The sequence below is a fragment of the Apis laboriosa genome, unplaced genomic scaffold (assembly GCF_014066325.1).
Source record: "Apis laboriosa isolate Shangri-la unplaced genomic scaffold, ASM1406632v1 scaffold4_cov146, whole genome shotgun sequence".
NCBI lineage: Eukaryota > Metazoa > Arthropoda > Insecta > Hymenoptera > Apidae > Apis > Apis laboriosa.
Window position 1 is genome coordinate 2,999,206 of NW_025223501.1, and position 20,454 is coordinate 3,019,659.

The 20,454-nt window shown below is 31.9% G+C and overlaps 1 protein-coding gene across 1 annotated transcript in view; it reads right to left on the reverse strand.

Moving 5' to 3' along the window:
• Nucleotides 1–20,454, reverse strand: part of LOC122717283 (probable G-protein coupled receptor 158) — a 149,739-nt gene that overhangs the window by 24,866 nt on the left and 104,419 nt on the right. Inside the window, exon 6 of the mRNA XM_043941211.1 lies at nucleotides 880–948. Coding sequence (XP_043797146.1) covers nucleotides 880–948 — 69 coding nt within the window. The remainder of the gene's footprint in view (nucleotides 1–879; nucleotides 949–20,454) is intronic.

Genomic DNA, 20,454 nt, shown 5'->3' on the forward strand with positions numbered 1-20,454 from the left:
GCCAATCGAGAGAATACTTTTCATAGAGAAACGCGAAATCGCGTGCCGCGTCACGCCACGATTGGATTAACTTTCGTTCAGCGGCGCTGGCGTCGCTTTTATCCCGCCATTTTTGTGCCGAGAGGCCGTCCGTTTCACGGTCGAATGAGGGGCAAGTGTGCTCAATTGCCGGATAAAGGGTTTCCAAACGAACTTATCAATTGTTCCAACAATGGGTCAGAACACGGGAATTTAACACGGATTGCCGTTTTAACAGCTCTCAAATCGTACGATTTTTTTTTTTTTTTTTACATTTAACTATTTTTCTTTAACTTTGGGTTAGATTGAGATTTGGATTAAATTCAATTTAAACTTCGATTAAACTTCAATTAGACAATTGAATTAGATTATTGGTTCAAGTTAAATTTTAGGTTAGGTTTATTATAAATCTTTCAATTCAATGGATCGGAAGAATTTAAAGGGATCGAGGATAGTTTTAATAGCTCTTAAGTTGTAATTCTTTCCTAGTACAGTAATTTTTTAATCTTTCTTCTTTTTTTTTTTAACTTTTTATGGTTATTAAATTTGAATTAAGTTTAATCTAAACTTCGATTAAGCTTCAATTACATTAGACTTCGACAATTAAATTAGATTTTGGTTATTATATTATTCAAGTTAGGTTCAAGTTAGAATAATATCAAGTTAGAATATAGATAAATTGGATTAAATTTTTAGTTAGGTTCACTTTAAACATCTTAATTAAAATTTCTTCGACCTAATATTAAAACGTTACGTACGTAAAATGTATTGCAATAGTGTTTCATTAAATAATCTTCTAATCTAAAATGTTAAATGTTTTCTACAATTTTAACAAAAGTTACATAAAAATAATCTACTTACGGTGCAGTATATGAAGAACGCACCAAGCACAATGACTCGTAAAAGAACTGGGCTTGCAGCTCTCACCACCTGTGACGAAAGCAAAAATTACCATTAAAATTAAGAATAAAAAGAAAACAAAAATAATAAAAAAATAAAAAAGAATCATATATATACTAGACAAAATTGTAACAAATCTCGAATGAGAACCACTGGTGGACGAGCGATTCACTTTAAAAAGTGGAGACGAAACTTGACGAAGTAGAGGAAGTATCCAACGTATTTTTAATTGTCCTAAGAGTAGTTTCCCCTCTACTTCTCTCCACCGTGACACAAGAGTTTACGCAAGAGATAGACACATTATCGAAACTCTGGACTGGTTCATTAAATACGAAATCGGAAGTTGGCGAATTGTATTCGACGAGGAATAACTAACGGTCGATCCAAAGTTTCTAGACACAATGGGAACGGTGCCTTTCCTTCTTAATCCGAGACAAGATTTCTCTGGCTCTCAATCCTCTCGTCTCTTTATCGAATCTTTGCGCCGAGGACGCAAGGATAAGCATCTCTCTCTCGTTTTGAACTTAATATCGTCCTTTATCTATGATTTTGAGAGAGGAGTTCTCCCCCTCTCCTCATTTTATCATCGTAAGCTTCGGTTCAATTTCAAAGAGCATAAAGGAAGTGGAAAAAGTCACACAAAAATCGTTTGAAAATAATGAAATATTCAGATTAATTGATAGGACATTCACGAATTGGAAATGATTTCTCGTGTCGTGTCTCAGGATTCCATTTAACGAAAGAGAAATATTCTTTTAGTTAAAAGTATTTGATCTGTTTTAAAACTAGTCTAGTTTAAAATATTCTTCTTTTTATGTTGATATTAGTCTTTGTAAATTTGTCAAATTAGATTTGTCATGATATTTTCAATTCTTGATTTTCATTGTTGTATAGTAAAACAAATGTTTCGTATAAAGTTGAATAATTTTAAAAAGATGTTCTGATGTTACTAGTTTTTTTTTTGTAGATGTAAAGGATATATAAAAATGTGTATGTTTTTTTTCTTGTTTTAGATTTTGTACAATAAAAAATATTTCATATAAAGTTATATATAAATAGTTTCAAAAAGATATATATTCTGATGTTAATTTCAAAAAAATACATATTCTGTAGTTTTTTTTTTTTTTTTGTAGATGTAAAAGATGTAAAGATAAAAATCATGTATATATGTTCCTTTTTTCTATGTTTTTGAAATAGGATCATAGATTATTTATCAATTGATACAACTTGATATTCTCTATATAAAAAAAAAACATATATTTCTACAAAAAAAAACACGCAAAGTGATAGTTTATTGTTCATGTTACAAACTTCAAATTGAAATATCTCCTAAAATAAAAATGTTCAAGTTGTATAAAATAGTGGTAAAAAGATATATATAATTCTTTTTAAAAAATATTAATAATCCAAAACCATCCTCATCCCTATCTTTAAAAAATTATTTTCTTATTACGAATAACAAGAATTAGAACGAGACAGTAATATCTGATAAACAAAAACTCTCTAACTTGAATAAATATGAAATCTGTAATATTTACTTGAACATATATATATATATCGTATCGACGAAGATTCACGATAAAAAGATATATAATTCCCTTTAAAAAATATTAATAGCCTAAAACCATTCCCATATTCAAAAAGTCATTTTCTTCTTGCACGAACAACAACATAATATCTCGTAAACAGAACATCTCTCTAACCTGAACAAACCAAAATATTTACTCGAATATTAATCACGTCGACGAGGCAAAATTCGTAAAAATTGGTAAAATTTTTTCACCGCAGAGCAACCGCCGGCTAAAGATAACCGGCGCTCCGAGTCACTAATCTCCCTCTCTTATCTCTTATCTCGCTCCAAGGAGTGCAAAAAACTTCCCCACTCTCTTTCCCAAGGGAGAGCCCACCACAGCCACCCACAGCCCGGATCCTTGTCTACGATTCTCAAAAAAAAAATAAATAAATAAATAAATAAATAAAACCCGAAGAAACCCACTCTTTCTTTTTATATATATAATATATATATAAATGTACTCTCATTACTCTGGGCTAAAAAACGCAGCTATATATACACATATATCTTTCGTAGGGAGTGAATTCGCAATAAAAATGAGAAATCGACGGAGTTCGTTCTCTCTCTCTCTCTCTCTCTCTCTCTCTCTCTCTCTCTCTCTCTCTCTCTCTTTCGCTCGTCGAAACGAGCGAGCGACATGGGTTGAACATTTTACGACCGACTGGCCGCTCGTGCGAAATAAAAGTGGCTCGAAGGAGGGGAGAGGGGAGAGGGGAGAGGGGACACGTGCAACCTGCCACTACTCTCCGTTCGAACGTCACTGACCATTTTTATCCATGCGGCACGTGGTATCATCACGCCTCGTCTCGCGCGTGCTCGAGCATTTATCCTTCCTTCATTCGTGAATCTTGGTTGGACTCGAGTTGGACGACGAGTTCTCGCGATATTTTACAATTATTCGGTGAAAATAGGAAAATAGGAGGGGAGGAAAGGGATTAAATTGCATTTTTTATCTCGTCTTGATTTTAAAAACAACGCGGTTTCGTTATTGTTGTTGTTGTTGTTGTTGTTGTTGCGACGATGATGCAATCAGAGAAGCCTATTCAGCCTTGAAATTGAACGAGTATGAAGTTTGAAATGAGCGAAGATTGGTTAGTTATGAACAACTGTAATTACGAGTAGTGCGTTGGTGTGGAAGGGAATGTAAATTAGAATGTTGAAACTCGATAGTATATACATATTTTCGCGAGAGGGAACTTTTTTCGAGAAAGTTAGAGATTAGAGTTTCATTTTGAAATAGAGAAGCAAAGAGATGGATTTATATGGACTTGTCTATATTCTCATACAATTCGCGTTAAAATTTAAAGATGCCTGTCTGATTTTACGACCTCCATCCATTATCTATTGCGTGGAAAATTTAGAAAATCCATGAAACAACACGAAGAAGTTTACAATGAAGAGAAATGTGTCAACGTTTGTGGAATATTTTATAGAATCTCGCGAGGGTGGTGTTAAAACAAAATAAGGGGATAAAATTCTTATCGAATTTCCCCTATAAAATATAACCGCAAAGGGAAAAGCGAGGACAAAATTAAATAAAATTGGAAGGGAGGGGTTAAAACGAATAGAAAATCGTATTTAAATGAGACACGATGAAAAAAAAAAAATGGGTTTTGAACATGACGTGAAGAGGGTGAAAACGCATTTAATCAGTAGATAGTAGATGGTAGGTAAGATGAAAAGGAATTCTTTAATGAAATTTCGGATCGTAACGCGTAATGTTTCGCGTTGCAAGAGTAACGCTCGAATAAAATAAAGTAGACGGCTCGAAAAAAAGAAGAAGAAGAAGAAAACGGCCACTCAAAGGAAAACGTTCAAAGGGAAGCGAAACGCTTGTCGCGAAATGAAGGAGGAGGAAAGGAAAGGTCCTCTGACGCGTGGGTCACGAAAAAAACGTCACGAACAGCGTCATCGTGGTGAAGGAAAACCTTAATGCATTTAAACGTTTGTGCGATAAGATGCGTTGAAGAAAATTTAATTCTTTATATTCGAATCCATTTTCGATTTTAATTATTAATTAAAAATTGTATAGAATGAAAATTTTATAGAATTCAAATATTATAATATCAATTAATGCGAATAAATTTGGAGATTGTTTAATATTTATTAAAAGTGTAGAGAATTCAAAGATATCGAAGTATTCGGATCAGATTTTTTAAAAAAGGTATCATCAAAATTTCAAGAATGGATCGATGAATATTCGCTCAATTCGATTTTGTATTCAGTAAAATTCGTTCTAAAACAAAATTTTTCCCCGAAATTTTGACCTTCGATGAATATTCGATTCGATTTTGTATACGAATTGTGAAAGAAATTTCTAGAAGAAAATTCGATCTTTTCTCGAAATATTTTTCGAGAACCCGTCTTTTAACGCGTCATTCAACGCTGTTCATTTCCTCAAAGTAAGGAAATGGCGATAACCCATTTGTTCCCGCACTTTAGTTTTCCTATAAGAGCTATGAATAACGGTAAATACGGCTTACCTTCATTCGAAACGCTATTCCCCTTGTTGTTCGCAGTGGATTAGTTCCAGTAATATTCTCGACGAAATATTATCGTCCACGCTAATTTTTCCATCTTTGCTTCATTTTCTAATGGACCGAGACCATGAATTTCACGGAACGGCGAACGTTTAAACAAAATATTTCATCGTTTTAACGTTTACACAATTTTTTGTTTTAAATCGCGAAATTTTATCTTTTTGATAAATTTCGCTATACCTTTCGTCTTTTTAATTCTGTAAAATCCTATTCTGTAAATTTATCACTTTTTTTTTTTTTTCCCACCAAACGATTAAACACACGAATTATTCTCCAATTTTATCTTTACTCGATATTATAAATTACCTTTTCAGATTAAACGTATATATGCATACATTTTTCCTATTTCCTTTAATATTTTTAAAACCCAATCGCAATCATACAATTATTCTTGATTTTCTTCCCTCTATTTTTAATCCTTCTCGATGAGATTAATTTTCCTTTCTGCACCAAGTTTTCCAAAAACCTTGTGTTGGAAAAAGTGTTTTCATTATATTACACGTCGAGTGGAATATTTTATCGAAACGTTTTTTTTTTTAATAAAAATAAAAATTGAAAAGATGAAAATTCTCTACAATCTAGTTCTTTCTCCAAATCTAACGTGTTATAGATCCTTCAACCTTCTTTCAACCTCCTTGACAAAAAAAAAAAAAAATAAAAAAAAAAAACCATAATGTATTTCACTGTCGAAAGAATAATTGTAATTCGCATAAATATCCGCAACTTTAATTACATCACTCAACAACTAATATACTCTCACGAGATTGTTCGTAAATATTTTGATCCATCGACAAGTGGATGGTTATAGTATACTCGAATATGAATCGGCGTATAATTCGAAACGATTGGAGGAATACACACGTAGCGCGCACATGTAACGTGCACTGTCCACGTTTAAATATTTGCCACGGAGGGAAATATTTGCAGTTCGAACGTTTGAACAGCGTCCATCACGGAATGGAATTCGAAAGAAATAATATCGGTTGGGAAAAAAGGGAAATCTTATCCACCGCCTGAATTCGGTGATATTTCTTTCTCTTTTCGAAATGGATGGAAGAAATTTCGATCCGCTTTATCCGACGAAACGTCATTGGAAACGTTGCTTGGAAACGTTAAAATCAACTTTCCCCGCCTCGACATACGAGAAAATTAGCTGGACTAGCTTATAGCTCTGGTGATGCAGAGAGTTACGTCAGCTACAGTAGAACGTGTCTGTCGGTAGTCAGCCCAGCCGTGAGATATTGGAAACGTAGCAATTTTTAACCGTATAAGATACTTTACTTCTTTCATATCTGTCTTTGCGAAAAATCAGTCACAGATGGCACGAAGGGAGGAGGAAATTGAGCGAAAATAAGCTTCATTTTTCTTTTTTTCCTTTCTTTTCTTTTCTTTTTTTTTTTTTTTTTTTTCTCTCGTTCTTTCGTGGAAACTAAAAAACTTTTCAACGAGTAGAGTAGAATGACGAGTAACTTTTGAACCGAATATTATTAATAAAACGTTTTACACATTGGATATTGTCAATATTTTGAGAATATTTTAATCGCAATATGTAATTAATACATGATGTTATTTCTCTCGTTCGAAAAATTTCCAGAAAATTATTCATTGTTACTTTTAATTTCAAGAAAAATTAACTAATATATTTCTTTCTACTTTTTTTTTAATTTTTTGCATATAAGCTTTACTCGCACCGACTCAAATATTAATCTTATATTAATAAAAAATATAATAAAATATATCGATAAAAATTAATCTTCCCCTAACAATTAAAAGTTAAGCAATCGACACAAATTTGATGAGCAAGTCACTTTTCTAATTTCACGAAAAATTAATTGAAATATTTCTTTCTATTCTTTTTTTAATTTTTTACACACAAGCTTTACTCGCAACGACCTAAATATTAATCTTTCTGAGATTAATGAAAAATAAAAAAAAAAATTACAATTAAAAGTTAAGCAATCGATACAAAAAAATTGATAATTCTCAGGAAAAATTAACTTAATTTATTAAAAATTATTAAAAATATTATAAAATAAATAATAATATAAAATAATTATAATATAATATAAAAAAAATAAATAATAATATAAAATAATTATTAAAAATTAACTTAATATATTTTTTCCTATATATTTTTTTTTTTTAATTTTTTGCACACGTAATTTACTCGCAACGGCTTAAATATTGATCTTTCTGGGATCAAATAAAAATATACAATTAAAAATTAAACAATCGACATAAATGATCGATTGGCGAAGCGAGAGGGCAATAATAATTGAATTGAATATTTTATCGCTTTATTAAATATTAAACCCCCCCTCCCCCTATATCTGTAAAAGGTGTAATTAACTCTTGGAAATATTCGCGTTAGAAATATTTCTCCGCGGATGCACGATGAATTTATCGATAAGCCGGGGATGGTTGGTGGCTGTTGGTTTCAGAAGAAGCTTCGGCAGAAAAGGGGAAATATCCCGCCCGCTAAGGAGAATAGCTCCGTTTATTGGAAGGATATACCGGCATCATCGAGCTTCTGCTTTGTAACGAACCTCGAGGGAAATAAGAGTGGAGGGTTGCTAATACAGATTGAATCCCGTTCTTCTCTTCCCTGGGAGGCTTTTGGATTTTGTATTTCATTAGCGGTAACGCGCCCTGTTTCTCCCCCAGTTTTTTAATTTTTATCCTTTTACCCCCCCATTGCGGTATGCAAAATGTGGCTTATTCTCCATCTTCTTTTATACACACATATATATTTTCTTCTCTTTTTTACCCCTTCTAAGAGATATCTCGGGAAACAGACAGGTTTCTCTCTTTTAATTAAAATATATAATTAAATAGAAAACATAAACAACGTATCTTTACTCGAAGAAAGACCTCTTTTTCATTTTTCTCTCTTACAACTGCTCTTATTCTTGGTTGTCCATGATTGACTTTCCTTAACTTTGATATGTTTCTTGCATAAAATGAGTCTCAAATTTTAGGATTATTACTTAACTTAAATATATATTATAATATATTATTATTATATATATTATTATAATCTTAAGTATAATTTACTTAAAATAAAAAATCTTCCCTTAAATTTCCCTTAAATTGCAAAAGTTAAGAGGAACTCTACCTCTGATGCTCCACAAGAAGAGTTTTTAATGATTCACTTCTATTCTTCCATGTGCTCATCACATTGCCTGTGATGATAAAAGAGAGAGGGATGGACAGACTCTTACTTTCCTCTTTAAAGGAAAGGATAATGACGATTGGTCAATCTTGAAGAGAAAAGAAAATTTATGAGAAGGTTTCTCGATGCAGGGAACGGTTAGGTTGATGCATGGACTTTGGAGATTCCCGATGTTCGCAGCAGATTGTCACCAGGATATGGAAGATAGGAGGAGCATGTTCTCTGAATCTTATGAATAACTCATAAGTCACGTACCGTCTGGAGATTGCCAGAGATCCGGATGATAAATCCTATTTCTCCAGAATGTCAATGTTTTTTTTTTTTTTTTTGTCTCTGTCAAACTTAACCTGCAGGTAAAATATGAAATGTGAACCTGACGTTTGCATAACAATATTTTCCCAATAACTGATAATAAGATCTCATTCTTCATTTATATCCCAATCTCTGAATTCTTGGTCTCACAAATTGTAAAATATACATCTGGAAATCTTTTTTATTTGTGAACAGATCTCAAGCAGTGCATATCCAACTTTTTAAATTCTAGGCCAGGTTGGAATTAGATTAGATCAGGTTATTCCATATTCATATGATAATAATGCGCTTTGATTTTCTAGAATTTTTAAATTACAGGCTGGATTAGGCTGGATTAAAGGGCTGAGTTAGATTAGATATCAGATGTTCATATCATATTTAAAGCACTCAAATCTCTTATTTTATGTTATTATTAATAGTCTTGGCTAAACGTTCATTTTTATCTTTATGATTATTTTCTAAACAATTCTCACTGGATGGAAATTTATTATCTTCATCATTGTCAGAAAAGAAAATCTATTATTAATTCACACGATACTTGGATAAGTATTCACGATGAGCTTGAATTCAATTCAATTACAAATAGATTATTATTGGTCAAATGTTCATTTTTATCTTTATGATTATTTTCCAAACAATTCTCACGATGGAAACTTATTATCTCCATCACTGTTAGAAAAGAAAATTTATTATTGATTTGCACGATACTTGGATAAGTATTCACCACGATGAGCTTGAATTCAATTCAATTACAAATAGATTATTATTGGTCAAATATTTATTTTTATCTTTATAATTATTTTCCAAACAATTCTCACTGGATGGAAATTTATTATCTTCATCATCGTTAGAAAAGAAAATTTATTATTGATTCGCATGATACTTGGATAAGTATTCACCACGATGAGCTTGAATTCAATTCAATTACAAATAGATTATTATTGGTCAAATATTTATTTTTATCTTTATAATTATTTTCCAAACAATTCTCACTGGATGGAAATTTATTATCTTCATCATCGTTAGAAAAGAAAATTTATTATTGATTTGCACGATACTTGAATAAGTATTCACCACCAAGTATTCACCAGTATTCATAATGAGCTTGAATTTAAAGAATTCAATTCGATTGCAAATAGATTGTTACACCCTCAAAGCTTCTTCTTCTTTTAATTGACTCGAATTAATAATTTTGATCAAGTGTTCATTTTTATCACCGTTAGAAAAGAAAGTCGATTATCGATTCGCACGATACTTGGATAAGTATTCACCACGATGAGCTTGAATTCAAAGAGTTCAATTCGATTTTAAATAGATTGTTACGCCCTCAAAGCTTCTTCTTCTTTTAATTGACTCGATTTCACGGTTGATACTTACATCCAAAGATCTACTACGATTCGATACTTCCATGGATTGAATTGTTATATTTTAAAGAATGGGAAGGGGTTAAAAAGAATCTCGTCCATCGAATTTATCAGAAATGTAGGCTAAACTCGGTTTAGAACAGGACTTCTTTTTCCAATTTTCCTTTATATTCCGTTGTGAAGTAGGTGAGAGGTTAGTTATTATTAGAGAAAGTTCTATTGTTACGTTTGTCGGAGGATTAATAATGAAATTTAGTGGGAAAAGAATTCAATGAAATAGAAATTTCATAAAATAACACGTGGCTTCCTTCTATCTATGGATAATTCGATATTTATTTAAAAAAGTTTTCGTATCTTACAGAGTTTAAGAATATTCGAGTTGTCTTCTCAATCATTGAGAAGACACTGAAAGCTTGAACATTGAGAGAACTAAAATAACACACGTGTATTATATTTGTTCATACATTACAGAGAAATTAAATCATCTTGAAAATATAATGGTAGAGGATGATAATATTGGACAGACAATGTTTTCAAATAAAAAAGATTTAAACAATTGTTCTTGTTGAAATATCTTTCTCTATATAATCGTTAAAATTTTATACTCGATTTTCAAATATTTCTCTCGAGAGAGAAATTTTTTATTTTTTCTATTTACCCCCCCAAGCGTTTTATATTCAATAACGAAGTAATTTCACTACAAAAAAAAAAAATATTCATTGAGTTACTCGATTTGGAATATTTCTCTTCCATTTCGATTCGAACGATTCGACACCCAAAATAAGAGATCTCTAGAAGAAGAAGAAATCTAGATTCTTTGAATAAATTTCTTCCTCTTCCATATATATCATCCTAAAATCAATCTCTCAATAAAATAGAATCGACAACATTCGAAGAAGGAAAGAAATTTCAAATCTTTCGTTAAATAATAATTTTCTAAAAAATTCTTCTCGTGCAAATTTCTTCCTTCCAAACATCATTCCAAAACTGTAACGTGGTTGGCAACGTTGCGACAAGAATTAATTCGGAAACCGACATTTCACGCGCAAGAGGGGGATCTGATATTTTTCAGGGAAAATGGCTATGTTTTTTCCTTTTCCTTTTCTTTTCTTTTTTTTTTTTTTTTTTTTTTTTGCTCGAAGGTCAGTCAGCCTCGTGACTCGTCTCTCTTTTCCCTCTCGGCTCTTAATTTCCCTTAGTGGTTTCGTCGTGTCGGGCAAAACGGTTGTTCCGTTACGGGGGAGGAGAAAAAAAAAAAAAAGAAAGAAAAGGGAGGAAAGGGTCTCGGTTTTCGCATATTTCACCGTCTTTTCCCCATTTCCCATCGACCTCGTGGTCGTTTCTTGTTATTCGGCTAACGACCACCGTTAGGAGTGTTTATTTTGAAGCTTGCACGAGAGGATGTCCGCTCTTCTTATTTTCACTTCCTTCGAAATCCAATACGATTCTAAGAAGAAAATTTTTTCTCTTTTGCTCTTTCCCTCTCTCTCTCTCTCTCTCTCTCTCTCTCTCTCTCTCTCTCGTATTTATTCCTTCGAATTTTGACAAATGTAAACGCAGTAATTGAATTTGATCAACAACGAATTATTTAGTTTTCTGTTTGATTCTCTTATTTTTAAAAATGATATTTTTAATTCACTTCAACGTTTCCTCGAAACAGGATGAATCTTCGAGCGTGAGACAGACGAGAAATAGTTGATTCCTTTTTTTATGAGAACCATTAAATTAATTATTTTCGCGTATAATTATTTTCTTTCTTTTTTTTTCGAAGCTTTCTTCTTCTAGACCTCATAAGAGATACGAATTTTAAAATTATAATTCATCTCTTTTTTATTATCTCGTTAATAAACAATTCAATTTAATAATGAAGATTGAATTCTATCATTTACAGTTTGATGAATTTTTCTTACAAATAAATGCCAAAATATACAATGGCAACACGGTTTAGAACGAAGTTGGCTGGATAAACTAGCGACACTGGTGTGAAAAAGCGGAATTATTTTCCGAACAACGAATAGCTTGTGATCCAAATTCAATGTCACAAACGATCAGAATAACGTTGAGTACCTTTGATCAAGAGTTGGAATTTTAAATTGAGAAGTAATTTACGTTCTAGGATTGGACGTACAGATATTAATTCACAATTGATTTCTCAAGTTCAATTTAACAACAATCAAAAAATCATTAGAGCCACGTACGATAAATTTCTAATTTAAAGTTTGAGCTGTTCGATCTTCGATTCTTATAAATAGAAATACTTAAAAATTTGGTTCTTCAATTTCCAGTTTACTTTGTAATTAATACCTCGAATATCAAAGATACACCATATATGTTCATCTCTCGGTTCAGAATGAAGTTGGCTGGATAAACTAGCGACACTGGTGTGAAAAAACGAAATTACTATCCGAACAACGAATAGCCTTCGTTCAAATTCAAAGTCACGAATCATAGATCAGAATGACGTTGAGTATCAGATATTAATTTACAATTATATTAGACGTTCAGATATTAATTTACAATTGATTTCTCAAGTTCAATTTCACAACAATCAAAAGATCATTCGATCCATGTACGATAAATTTCTAATTTAAAGTTTGAGCTGTTCGATCTTCGATTCTTATCGAATACTTAAAAAAAATTCCTCTAATTTCTAATTTGCTTTGCAATTGATACCTTCGATCTGGAATATCAAAGACACGCCATATACGTTCAGAATGAAGTTGGCTGGATAAACTAGCGACACTGGTGTGAAAAAACGGAATTACTTTCCGAACAACGAATAGCCTTCGTCCAAATTCAAAGTCACAAATCATAGATCAGAATGACGTTGAGTATCTTTGATCAAGTGTTGGAATTTTAAATTGAGAACTAATTTACATTTGGACGTTCAGATTTTACAATTGATTTCTCAAGTTCAATTTAACAATAATCTAAAGATCATCCGAGCCACGTATGATAAATTTCTAATTTAAGTTTATTAATTGTTAATTAAAGTTTGAGCTATTCGATCTTCTAAGATTCTTATCGAATACTTAAAAAGATCCTCTAATTTCTAATTTGCTTTGCAATTGATACCTTCGACCTGGAATATCAAAGACACGCCATATACGTTCACCTCTCGGTTCAGAATGAAGTTGGCTGGATAAACTAGCGACACTGGTGTGAAAAAACGGAATTACTTTCCGAACAAGGCAATATCATATATTGGCGAGGGATATTCGGGAAATTACTCGGTGCACGTTCGATGCTCCATTAACGGGCCGAGATAAAAATGTAATAGGACGGTGAAGGCGAGAAGAACCGGAAGAAAATGGAGTGGAAGAGGCGAAGTGAAAGGAGGCGAGGGGAGTTGTTAACGGGTGCTCCAAGTCGAGGAAGAACAGCAGCTCTGCGAAAGCTCCCCTTCGGCTAATGATTTCTCTTGTATTCTTGCCCCGCGCCCCGAAGGACACTCTTCTTAATTTTCCACCAACAGATCTCCACGCCCACGATTGCGTTAATTGCCCCTTACGATTTTTCCTCCTCGAGATCGTTCCCAAGATGGCTACCCAAATCCATAAAAACTCGATTCCTCCATCCTCCTCCAATTTTCCTCTCTCGAGTGTGATTTTCACATTCTAGAATTCTTTTTTCTTTTTTTTTTTTTTTTCCAAAATTTTCAAGTTAATTGAAAACACAGAAATGGAATTTTTATTTTTATTTACCTTCTCAATAAATGGATTCAAACGTGTCGATGAATAGACAACGCGATAAATAACGCTGAGAATAATTAAACAGCGAAAGATTTTTAAAAGAATTCTCATTTGGAGCGTTATATTATGGTTTACACTACTGCTGACGAGAAAGAAAGAGACGTATTAGTATTCTCGTCGGGTTGTTTGTTTGCTTTCAATTTGGCCATACGTATTTCTGGATACATTGACTGTTGTAAAGTTTAATGAGAACGTTTCAACGTTTTATCTTGATTGTTGTATTATTCGTCTGAAATTGAACTGGTTGCTGACCATTGGAATAATTAACCCTTTAACTGCGGGTGTGGTTTATAAACTAAATAGTAAAATTATAGCCAGAGGCGGGTGTTGTTTGTGTATAAACAACGCGTTAATTTTGATGTAAACATACAGTTTGAAGAATACGAATACTTCTCTAAATATATTTTGATCAACAATTTGTGACAATTTATTATTGTCTCGTGAACCAAGAATAATTTTGAATTATTGTGATGGATGAACTGTCGTATTTTAAGAGTATTATAATTTGATTTTAGTTAAAATATTTCTTTTTTTTTTTTTTTTTTTTTTGCATTTACAGCGATCGACTGTGCTAAAAGTATCCAAAAACAGTTATATTAAAGGCGTATCTAAGTTTCAATATTGCATACGTATAGACTGTATAACCACCATCGATGAATAATTCCATGTCTGATAATTCATTATTGATTATTAATTAGGAAGGTATAGCAAGCCACGTTGGTTCAAGTTTTTATTAATATTAATTATTCCAGAATAAATTGACCTGTATTATTGCCTATATTATTTTCTTGCAATTAAAAATCTATCTATAGAAACATCTGTCGACAATATTAGAAATTATTTGTAAATATTTTAATCAGCTATTAATTAGGAAGGTATAACAAGCCACGTTGTTTCAAGAGAATAAATTGACCTGTACTATTGCCTATATCACTTCGTTGCAATCAAAAATCTATCTATAGAGACATCTGTCGACAATATTAGAAATTATTTGTAAATATTTTGATCGATTATTAATTAGAAAGGTATAGCAAGCCATGTTGGTTCAAGTTTTTATTAATATTAATTATTCCAGAATAAATTGACCTTTATTAATATTAATTATTCCAGAATAAATTGGCCTATATCACTTCGTTGTAATAAAAAATCTATCTATAGAAATATCTGTCGACAATATTAGAAATTATTTGTAAATATTTTGATCGACTATTAATTAGGAAGGTATAGCAAGCCACGTTGTTTCAAGAGAATAAATTGACCTGTACTATTGCCTATATCACTTCGTTGCAATCAAAAATCTATCTATAGAAACATCTGTCGACAATATTAGAAATTATTTGTAAATATTTTAATTGATTATTAATTAGGAAGCCATGTTGATTCAAGTTTTTATTAATATTAATTATTCCAGAATAAATTGACCTGTATTATTGCCTATATTATTTTCTTGCAATCAAAAATCTATCTATAGAGACATCTGTCGACAATATTAGAAATTATTTGTAAATATTTTGATCGATATCGAATTATTGTTACTCAAAATTTAACTTAAGCTTGATGATACAATCTTTTCTATTCAGCCATTATTCTGTAACAATTAAGACAAAGTGTATAATAGTTCAAACGCTTATCTATTTTTCAATCATTTCCATTGATATTCACGAAAACTGTCTCCATTTCCTACCGTATATCCAACCGTATATCGTCGATAACAACATGTCTGACCATATATTACCCAATACTACTGGCTATTCCAACCGGGCGACGATTTCCTCAAACTTTTCCCTTCGTAAATAAGAATTTACTCAAACTTTTCAACCCGTTGAATAAACTTCTCTTTCCCATAAATCGTTCTGGCCGATCGAACAAGTCGTTGAAGAATCGAAGAAAAAAATCGCAGAACGAAGTCATCGAAAAGTTGCAAGAACTTTGACGCCTGTTCTCCGACATATTTTTATGATGTGATAGCCGTGAAATTGACTGACTGGCTGACTGACTGATTGACTGGTTGACTGGCTGGCTGGGTGGCTGGCCTCGATCGAAGAAAGCGATACCGACAGTAATTAAGCAAACGCGATATGCCAACCGATTCTCTCCACCCTCGAAAGAGTTTCTAACATTAAATCACCGGAGAGTGGCAGACTAATTTTCCCCGTGCAAATCCTTTTCTTGCGAAACTGAAAAAAAAAAAATAGAAAAAAATGGACGAGACCAGGCACGAGATTACTGTCGGCGAGCAAGCCACGTCGTGGATTTGCATTCATCTTACTTCCTACTTTTGTAATTACATTAAACGTTTCGAAGAAAGAGCGAAGCAAGACTGTAAATGAAGAAATTTACAGTTGAATCTCAAATCCTTGGTTTTCATTCAATTCTCTTCCCTCGATTGATTTAATTATTTCGATTTGATTTTTTTTTTTTTTATTTTAGAATGTTATAGGCGAAAGAAATATTTATTGTGATTTTTTTTCTTCTTTCTTTCTATTTTTTCAAAGACTTTTATCAAAGTTTTGGATAAAAGAATATTTGTAAAATATTTCTTTCGGTTTATATAGAAATATATTTTGTAAACGTGTTGTATTAATGCTCCCTGAAAAATAAGTTTGACTATGTATCGGCTTATACCGCTAGTCTTCCAGTGAAAAGTTTTCTCCAAGAAATTTCTTACTTGACACCTTCTCGGTAAGGTGCTTATCGTTATTTTTCTTGTATGCACATTATCGCTCGAAACTATCTGAATATTTTCTTATTTTTTCGCGGAATGCGATTTATATTTTAAACTCCGTTTAAACTTCGAAAGTAATAATTCTTCGAGAATTTATTCATCCTTCTTATTCATCAGTTTAAAAAAAGAAAATATTTCAAGTCGTAATAAAAAATTCTGATTCTAGAATCGAAGAAACAGATGTTTAACAAAAATTCCAACGTAATAATTATTATTATTATAACTCCTGATAAACATTTTCCTGATAAAAATCACGATAATCGATCAATTTATAAAATTACTTTACCTCTTTCTAATATTAATCCATCCAATAATATTACAACAACAACAGAGATGAATTATTTCCTTTTTATTTCAATTATTTGGCCGATGAATAGCAATTTTTGGAGCAATACTAATATTTATACTAATTTTTTTAATTTTATAATTATTTAAATGAATAATAAGCTATACTTACAAATAAATTAAATTTAATAATTTAATCTAAAAATTAAAATTTAATTTTATATATTCAATTTTTAAATTAATTATAATATAAATCCCCAAACCAAAAAAAATAAATAAGTTTTATCTTCAATTACTTATAATTTTTATTAACTAAAAATAAATTTATAATGTTAAATTATAATATATAAATTTTAGATAAAAAATAAATAATAAACTTATGAAATATTAAACATGAAGCTTCTAACTTTATATAAGACCTGAAAATCTATATTTCTAACTATATTTATATAGTTTAATATAAAACATTATATTTTCAATGTAAAATTAATTTTATAAATTTATAAAATTATAATTAATTAATATATAATTAATATACAATTAATTAATATATAAATTTATTTATATAATAAGCTAAATAAAGCTAATAGGTTCATACCTTATCCATAAATTAAAAATTTTTATATAAATAAAATTATTTAATTTTATTTTAGTGTTAAAGCACATAAAATATTGAATTTTATAGAATTAATTAAATTATTAAATTATTAAATTGGGCTCCATTAGGTTGGATACCAACTTTAAAATCACGTGCACGTGATGAATAATATATGCTTTGCATCCATTGGCCGCAAAGGCGGCGGCCTTCGCGTTGCTGACTCGGCGGAGCGAGCTAGAATTTTCAGAAGAAGAAAATTCGACTCGGTTTGGCACGTGTTCCCCAATTCCCCAATGCGCTTGAGCACAATTGTCCCTACGTGATTCAACTGTTGTGCAATAATTTCCGGGATAGTAACCGTCACAACTATGCCAACTTGTTACACTAATGGGCAACGGGCCGAAGACCCGTATGTGCGGTCTCATTACCACTTTGTGATCGTCGAATCAGGGGGGGGAGAGGGGGAGAGGGGGTCAGTTTCGGTGTTTCGCCCGTTCCATTAAACCGCCTATTTAATTGTCTTCGTTCCCCGCTCTATCCCCACCCATTTGTCTTGTCGGAAGAAAAACGTTTAAGCGCGCCACGAAACGGCGGCGGTCGGTAAGTGAATCAAATTGATTGTCGTGGCAATCGTAAGCGTAAATAATTTAAACCTCTATCTATCGTAACCGTGGACGAATCTTTGATATTTGATGGTATAGTTTTATAGTGTAAGGTAGGATTTGAAGAGGAAAAGTATTGTAATGTATAGATTCTAATAATTGTAAAAGGAAAATCTGAAGAAAACAATTTTATAGATTTTTATAGGTTAGATATTGTAGAAATGTTTTTAGTTTAAGTAGTACAATTTGGTATAAATTAGATTTATAAGGGAAAAAGATATTTCAAGTAGATTTTAATTTTTATATATGAAAATCTGAAGAGAATAATTTTACGGGTTAACATTGCAAAGAATTTTTCGGGAAGAAAACAATTTTATAGGTTAGGTTTACAGGAGAAAAAATATTCCAAGTAGATTCTAATTTTTATGTATGAAAAACTGTAACAATTTTATGGATTAATATAAATAAAGAAATTTTCGAAAAAATTTTATAGGTTAGATATCGTAGAAAAGCTTTTAATTTCAGTAGTAAAATTTGGTATAAATTAGATTTACAGAGGAAAAATATTTCAAGTAGATTTTAATTTCTATATATGAAAATCTGAAGAGAATAATTTCATGGGTTAATATTGCAAAGAATTTTTCAGAAATCTAAAGAACGAAAACACGAAAAATCTAAAGAAAACAATTTTATAGATTATAGGTTAGATATCGTAGAAAAGTTGTTGGTTTCAATAGTACAATTTGGCATAAATTTACAGGAAATCTGAAGAACGAAAACACGAAAAATCTAAAGAAAACAATTTTATAGGTTAGATTTACAGGGGAAAAAATAGATCTTAATTTCTATATATAAAAAGCTACAACAATTTTATTATAAACAAATTTTCGAATCCAATAGTATACTTCATATACAATATATAAATCCAAATCAGAACAGCAACAAAGAAAAAACCAAGACAAAGAAATCGTAAAAGATCAAGCGGCTAAACAATAAAAAAAAAACAAAAAACAAAAGTTCAGAGTCCGAATCGAATAGGCGAATTATCATTAATTATCGCGTGACAAACGTGGCCCCGATTCAGATTTGGATTATAATGCATATGTACATCGAAACCGATTCGAACGATTATAAATTCACAGCTTTGGACCGGGCTCGCGTTAAGCCGAGAGTCCCAGATCAGGGAGCGCCACTCCCTGAAAAGACGTACTACTACTGGAAGATATCGCTCCGACCTATTAACGCATTTAAACGCATCAGGTGTACGCCTGGCTCTCGCTCAGCCCCCTTACGACCCTCCCCCTCGTTGTCGAATTCACCTTTCACGACGGTCACCGAGAGCATCCGGCAAAGGGTTAATCCATCCAACATTGCGACCCCCTTCTCTTCCCCACCCCCTCCCCTTGCCGCGCAGACGAACATACCGCGATATCCTCCGTTAAACGCGGACGGTAACGCGTCACAACCGGTTTAATAATTCCGGCGACGAAGCGACCGGAAAATCCCAGCCAAGTTCAGCGTCAAAGAAACTCATTAAAACTGCTACCGTGCCGACTAAATTACATTCCTCGAAACTCTCTCTCTCTCTCTCTCTCTCTCTCTCTCTCTCTCTCTCTCTCTCTCTCTCTCTCTCTCTCTCTCTCTTTCTCTCTCCTGTTCACAAAAATCTTGAGGAGGGAGGGGAGGGGAATGGTTACGACTGGTGGTTAAATAATCTGAAAGACTTGGAAGACTGCAAAGATGCAACGGTACGTGAAAGTAATACACTAGTTGTAATAAGTTTGGAAAAGTTTGATTATTCCTGGAGAGCTGGGAAATATAGAGATATGAGAGTATGGGAGACAGGCAAGTCGGGGATTCCCTTTTCAAGTACAACTATAATGATGTTAATTCGAAATATTTTTACTTCCATTATTTTACGCGTTGTTTCTCTAATTAAATTGTTTTTAACTCGTTTTTGTCTTTGTTCGATGATAATATAATCTATATATTGTTTGTATTATATTATTAATGTTCGTTTCTGTTTTTTATAATTCTTCTCGAATCTTGGCTTTGATCGTTTCGTTCCTTGTTGCTCTTACCTTTTTTGCTTTTTGTAAATGGATGGCCATAGTTTAAGACAAGGGTCAGTCAGGCTCGATTTAATGTTGAGTTTATAATTGGATGTCATTGGCTGTTCCTCTTTTTGAGGCTTTCTATGCCTATCTCATTTATTAAATATATTTTTTCTCTATTCTATATTCTTTATTTTAATCAAATCGAACCATTCCCCTATTAATTTCATTAAATAACTTTTTTTGACACGACAACACTGATTTATACACCGATATATGTATTCACTCCATTTATATGCAGATAGTTGTAATAGTCTCTTCCATATCTTGTACAAAAGAAATATTCCCCATCAAAAAAAAAAAAAAAGAAAAAAGAAGAAAAGGGTCCTTTTACGTCACAGAAACTTGATTGTCATGGATATATCACATCCAAGGCTTTCAACTCCGACAAAATAGAGGAAACCAATTATTTTTCAAGCGCGTGATATCGGTGGCATTCCCAGGATAGCTTTTATGCATCCTCTGAATGTTCAGAAGAAATATAAACGGACTTAGGTCG